The sequence below is a fragment of the Panthera tigris genome, chromosome C2 (genome assembly GCF_018350195.1).
Source record: "Panthera tigris isolate Pti1 chromosome C2, P.tigris_Pti1_mat1.1, whole genome shotgun sequence".
NCBI lineage: Eukaryota > Metazoa > Chordata > Mammalia > Carnivora > Felidae > Panthera > Panthera tigris.
Window position 1 is genome coordinate 99,477,729 of NC_056668.1, and position 6,673 is coordinate 99,484,401.

General features: G+C 43.2%; 1 protein-coding gene across 1 annotated transcript; it reads left to right on the forward strand.

The window, feature by feature from the left end:
- Positions 1-258: 258 nt before the first annotated feature.
- On the forward strand, positions 259-5,147 carry SLITRK3 (SLIT and NTRK like family member 3). The gene is made up of 2 exons (XM_015539300.2): positions 259-289; positions 1,948-5,147. The coding sequence occupies exon 2, from the start codon at positions 1,969-1,971 to the stop codon at positions 4,906-4,908; it is 2,940 nt and encodes a 979-aa protein (XP_015394786.1). The 5' UTR covers positions 259-289; positions 1,948-1,968; the 3' UTR covers positions 4,909-5,147.
- The last annotated feature ends 1,526 nt before the right edge of the window (positions 5,148-6,673 follow it).

Consider the following 6,673-nt stretch of genomic DNA (forward strand, 5'->3'; position numbering starts at 1 on the left):
AGCTGGAAGCCTGCAGCAGCCCCTTCTCCTCCCTCCTCTATTGAGTGTGCCAAGCGGCAGTTCTGCATTCTAAAGAAGCCCATTGAAAGGCCCATTGCATTCCCAGCACGTCTCAAGCTTGCTGCTTGTATTTTTTCTCTTCGTCTCCCCCACCCACCCCCTCTATCCCCCTTTGCTTCAGCTTCAGCAAAAGGAAGGGAGGGAGAGAGAGAGAATCCTTAAACTCAAGCTTTTTTTTTTTTTTTCCTTCCAATGTTAAATACTTAAAAAAAAACCTCCTGCAAAATAGGTAAGTCAAAAGACATCTGGAGCCTTTCCTACCTAAATCTCAGGGACCTCAGTAACAAGAAAAACATTTTAAAATGGTGAAGAAATAACTTAAGTAGATTTTAATATTTTATAAGGGAGACAGGGAAGACTAACTGATACTGCAATGTAGCCTCATCTGCTTTCTGTCTCTCTCTCTCTCTCTTTTTTCATTTAATTGTTTCTAAAAATTGAGTATTGCATGCCTGAGGCAGATTTCTCTTTGCTTTCTCATGGGTCTTCCTTTCCTTACAGCTGTGTACATTATATGCAAGTTGAATGTGAAGATTTATTCTTTTCACTCTCCCTGTAAATTATATCATTGTGTTTTCAAAGGGTTGGCAAAATATTTCCTTAATGTATGTATCTTATGTGTGGAGAGAAAATATGTGCTAAAAATTCGGGTTTATTTTTATTGATTAAAAATAATTATTCCAATTTGATATTTAAGTGACTCAGAAAGGGCAATCTAATAAAACTGCATTAATATAATTTATTTAGGTACGCATTTCCATATATTGATGATATAAGGCAAGGAAAGAGAGCCATGGAGGAAGGCTCTGTATTATTAGAATAGTACACAGTATTTGTTTCTTCTGATTGGAAAAGAATGATGTCTTTCTTTGAAATGTATTTCATGTGATAGATCAATTATCAGCAGGTAAGAATTGAGGTTTCCACCCTTTCTTGCCTTTAACTACCCAACTGTCTTCTAACCAGCCACCTGCCCATCCAGCTTTTCACAGGACTCCTCAGCTGATATTGAAGGCACAGATACACATTCCAAACTAAGCTCTGCAAGTGTTTTAATACAGACACTCCCAGGCTCAGCATCCTTTAGCTGTCATTATCTCTAACTCTTATGACTGCACGGGCCTTTCTTCAGAAAGGCTAATCACTCCTAAAGGGTTTAAAAAGCCAAATGATACACTTGTGTAAAAATTATTTAATCAAAGGAGATGTTAAAAATCTGTGCTTGGGCAAAATAGGGTGGGGGGATAATGTGATACTGAGCATACACTATAATTAAGTACACTGTGATCATCTCTGAAGAGAAATCTTAAGTTTTCCAGAGATACCCAACATTGTATACATCTCAACATCTGATACTGGGCAATGAGCTCATACTTCATCACACTCTAATCTAATAAATTTGTGGTATGCCATGGCTTTTTATGAGTAGAAGCCTATGGTTTAAAGAATACTTATTTCCTGTCAGAATCCCAATCAGTTCTATAATGGGCACCTCTGAAATCAAGGCAAATTTTAACAGGCAAACAGGTGTAATGGCCAAATTACTGCCATTATTACTGAATCTGCCTATATCTAAAAGACATCCCTGTATACCAGTCCCTTGATTGCTACAGGAGGCAATGAAGGCTGCTGTTGTTTGTATGATATGTATGCTCTTTACCAAGTATGGCTTGGTTCAGGAAAAATGCATTGCATGGCACAATATTTCAGAGTCATCCAAGTTTAAATACAGGACATATTAAGCAGGTTGATAGATCATTTCGAGTGCCAGGTCAACAATTACTAAAGTTTTGTATTACTCTTAAAAAGCTCCAAATGTAGGAGTCAATTAGAATAGTGCATACGAGTGAGTAAAGGCTAAAATCTGCATCTTTATTTCTGTTGCAGTTTTGTAATCAACTACGAACGATGAAATCTTCCATAGCTGAGATGCTTCACAGAGGGAGGATGTTGTGGATAATTCTTCTAAGCACAATTGCTCTAGGATGGACTACCCCGATTCCCCTGATAGAGGACTCAGAGGAAATAGATGAGCCCTGTTTTGATCCATGCTACTGTGAAGTTAAAGAAAGCCTCTTTCATATACATTGTGACAGTAAAGGATTTACAAATATTAGTCAGATTACTGAGTTCTGGTCAAGACCTTTTAAACTGTATCTGCAAAGGAATTCAATGAGGAAATTGTACACCAACAGTTTTCTTCATTTGAATAACGCTGTGTCCATTAACCTTGGGAACAATGCATTGCAGGACATTCAATCAGGAGCTTTCAATGGTCTTAAGATCTTAAAGAGGTTATATCTACATGAGAACAAACTAGACATCTTCAGAAATGACACCTTCCTTGGCTTGGAAAGTCTGGAATATCTGCAGGCAGATTACAATGTCATTAAACGTATTGAGAGTGGGGCATTTCGGAACCTAAGTAAATTGAGAGTTCTGATTTTAAATGATAATCTCATCCCCATGCTTCCGACCAATTTATTTAAGGCTGTCTCCTTAACCCATCTGGACCTACGTGGAAATAGGTTAAAGGTTCTTTTTTACCGAGGAATGCTAGACCACATTGGCAGAAGCCTGATGGAGCTCCAGCTGGAAGAAAATCCCTGGAACTGTACATGTGAGATTGTGCAGCTAAAGAGTTGGCTGGAACGCATTCCTTACACCGCCCTGGTGGGAGACATCACCTGTGAGACCCCCTTCCATTTCCATGGAAAGGATCTGCGAGAAATCAGGAAGACAGAACTCTGTCCCTTGTTGTCTGACTCTGAGGTGGAGGCTAGTTTGGGGATTCCCCACTTGTCATCAAGCAAGGAGAATGCATGGCCGACTAAGCCTTCCTCAATGTTGTCCTCTGTCCATTTCACTGCTTCTTCTGTTGAATACAAGTCCTCAAATAAACAGCCCAAGCCCACCAAACAGCCCCGAACACCAAGGCCACCCTCTACATCCCAAGCTTTATACCCTGGTCCAAACCAACCTCCCATTGCTCCTTACCAGACCAGACCACCCATTCCCATTATATGTCCTACTGGGTGTACCTGTAATTTGCACATCAACGACCTTGGCTTGACTGTCAACTGCAAAGAGCGAGGATTTAACAACATTTCTGAACTTCTTCCAAGGCCACTGAATGCCAAGAAACTTTACCTGAGTAGCAATCTGATTCAGAAAATATACCGTTCTGATTTTTGGAATTTCTCCTCCTTGGATCTCTTGCATCTGGGGAACAATCGTATTTCTTATGTCCAGGATGGGGCCTTCATCAACCTGCCCAACCTAAAGAGCCTCTTTCTCAATGGCAACGATATTGAGAAGCTGACACCAGGCATGTTCCGAGGACTACAGAGTTTGCACTACTTGTACTTTGAGTTCAATGTCATCCGAGAAATCCAGCCTGCAGCCTTCAGCCTCATGCCCAACTTGAAGCTGCTATTCCTCAACAATAACTTGCTGAGGACCCTCCCGACAGATGCCTTTGCAGGCACATCCCTGGCCCGGCTCAACCTGAGAAAGAACTACTTCCTCTACCTTCCTGTGGCTGGCGTCCTAGAACACTTGAATGCCATTGTCCAGATAGACCTCAATGAGAATCCTTGGGACTGTACCTGTGACCTGGTCCCCTTCAAACAGTGGATTGAAACCATCAGCTCAGTCAGCGTGGTGGGTGATGTGCTTTGCAGGAGCCCTGAGAACCTCACCCACCGCGATGTGCGCACCATTGAGCTGGAAGTTCTCTGCCCAGAGATGCTGCACGTCCCACCAGCTGGAGCATCCCCAGCCCAGCCTGGAGAGTCTCACCTTGCTGGGGGGCCAACGAGTGCATCACCTTATGAGTTCTCTCCCCCCGGAGGCCCCGTGCCACTTTCTGTGTTGATTCTCAGCCTGCTGGTTCTTTTCTTTTCAGCAGTCTTTGTTGCTGCAGGCCTCTTTGCCTACGTGCTCCGACGGCGCCGGAAGAAGCTGCCCTTTAGGAGCAAGCGACAAGAAGGGGTGGACCTTACCGGCATCCAGATGCAATGCCACCGGCTGTTTGAGGATGGTGGGGGTGGTGGAGGTGGAAGTGGAGGTGGGGGCCGAGCGACTATTTCGTCCCCAGAGAAGGCCCCTCCTGTGGGCCATGTATATGAGTACATCCCCCACCCAGTGACCCAAATGTGCAACAACCCCATCTATAAGCCTCGTGAGGAGGAGGAGGTGGCTGTTTCATCAGTCCAGGAGTCAGGGAGTGCAGAACGAGGGGGTCCTGGGACACAGCCACCAGGAGTAGGTGAGGTTCTCCTAGGAAGTGAGCAGTTTGCGGAGACACCCAAGGAGAACCACAGCAACTACCGGACCTTGCTGGAAAAAGAAAAGGAGTGGGCCCTGGCAGTGTCCAGCTCCCAGCTCAACACCATAGTGACGGTGAATCATCATCACCCTCACCCTCACCACCCAGCAGTTGGTGGGGTTTCTGGGGTAGTTGCGGGAACTGGGGGAGACTTGGCTGGGTTCCGCCACCATGAGAAGAATGGTGGGGTGGTGCTGTTTCCTCCTGGGGGAGGCTGTGGCGGTGGCAGTATGCTCCTAGACCGAGAGAGGCCACAGCCAGCCCCCTGCACAGTGGGATTCGTGGATTGTCTCTATGGCACAGTGCCCAAATTAAAGGAACTGCACGTCCACCCTCCTGGCATGCAATATCCAGACTTACAGCAGGACGCCAGGCTCAAAGAAACCCTTCTCTTCTCGGCTGGAAAGGGCTTCACAGACCACCAAACCCAAAAAAGTGATTACCTCGAGTTAAGGGCCAAACTTCAAACCAAGCCGGATTACCTCGAAGTCCTGGAGAAGACAACATACAGGTTCTAACGAAAAAAGAAAAATAAATTAGTGCTTTTTTTTTTCAAAAGAAAAGGAAAATAAAAGAAATATCCCTTGCTCCCTTTACACTTGTCCCAATAACTCCATTCTCACAAACTTCCCTGCCCTGAACAGGACTGAAACCGCATGATAACTAGAAAATACAGATGTATGCTCTCCCCTCTCAGATGTGATTTGGAGGAAGGGCCATACTCAGATCATTAATCAATGAAGTGCCTTCGCAGACTTTTGCCAGCAAATGTTATCATTATTTTTTTATACTGAAACTTGAGACTTTGACTGTGCCATGTATAAGGTATATTGGGGATCGTTGTATTGATCCTAATTAAGTAAAATTCAACGTGTCTTTTTATTTTCAGTAATTTTTTTTAGTTGTAGTTTCGTTTGACAGGGAGGGGGGAAAACAAATTGACATTTGTGGCTTTCTTTCCTCTTCCCATCATGGCACAGATTCTGTACATGTATTAACAATGCAGTTTGCTGCATGCCTGGAAACTGCAAGACGGGGAGGGAGGGGGCGGGTCTTGCTTGAATGTTCTCACCCACTCTTTTTTCTGTCACACACATACCCACATGCAAATCACCAATCGCTGCAAACCATTAGGTCCCTAAACCTGCAGCCTCTTCCTTCTGGTACAGGTACACACACATGCAGACGTATAAACCTGCACATGCATACACACGCGCGTGCACACACACACACACACAAAACACACACAAACATACACACCCCATTCCCTTTTAACACTATCTAATTATTTCGGGTTTGATCCATTCCTCTCCTCTTCATAGCTTCACCTTCCCTTCACCCCTAGTGTACAGCTCTCGCCTACCACCCTGGGAAAGGTCATATTCTAGGTTGGATCCTAATGAAGTGGAGGCCTGGTTTAACAGCCAGAGGCACATACCTAGGGATGAGCACCCTCTTTGTGACACTTCATCCTGATGCCAAGAGTTTTTGGAGACCATCTGCACTTTCTTATATATATATATATATATATAATATTAAAAAAACAAAAAAGCAACTGGGTATATATCACTAACAGCTTTGTAGGAAGCACTTTTAATGTTTTCTCTCACACACAAAGATTCAAAAGAAATGTGCATATATTTATTCTGTAATTTCAGTGATTATAAATTGTAAAGGTAATGTTTAATCATTGTATAGTGATTATGCGTCTGGTATAGCTTTCCTAATAAAGAGTTTTTGAAAAATATAATACATTATATATAGAGGACACCAAGCTTGGACCTGAAACCACAGCTATGCCGTGCCTTTTGTGCTCCCACTTTTTTGAACCTTTCTTTTACTTGTTATACAGAAAGCTGGTTTATTAATAAGTTTGATGCACTGTGATGTTGATAAATCTTATAACCCACCACCCCCATCACATGCCAGGACACAGTCGGGACTTAAAAAAATCTGATTTATATAGTTCACTTTTATTTTTGTCTTGAATTATGAATCTCAAACTCACTACCCCAGTGACGCACCGGTTTTCCTAGGCAGGCTGTGATTGGGGGAAAATAGAGTAACTAGATTGCTAAGAAGTATAGGATTATATAGAGGAGGCAATCAAGGATCCATGCACCTTAAAATAGTAAATGACAGAAAGAAAAAGGAAAGTGAAATTGCTATTCTTTTTAAAAACATGAACCAGAATATCACACACACACACACACACACACACACACACACCACACACGCACACACAATCAAAATCTAAGGCCTTGTAGCCAATTTGACTGTCAG

Bases quoted from the DNA above. Each gene is read 5' to 3' on its own strand.
- SLITRK3 (XM_015539300.2), top strand. From the start codon at position 1,969: ATGAAATCTTCCATAGCTGAGATGCTTCACAGAGGGAGGATGTTGTGG.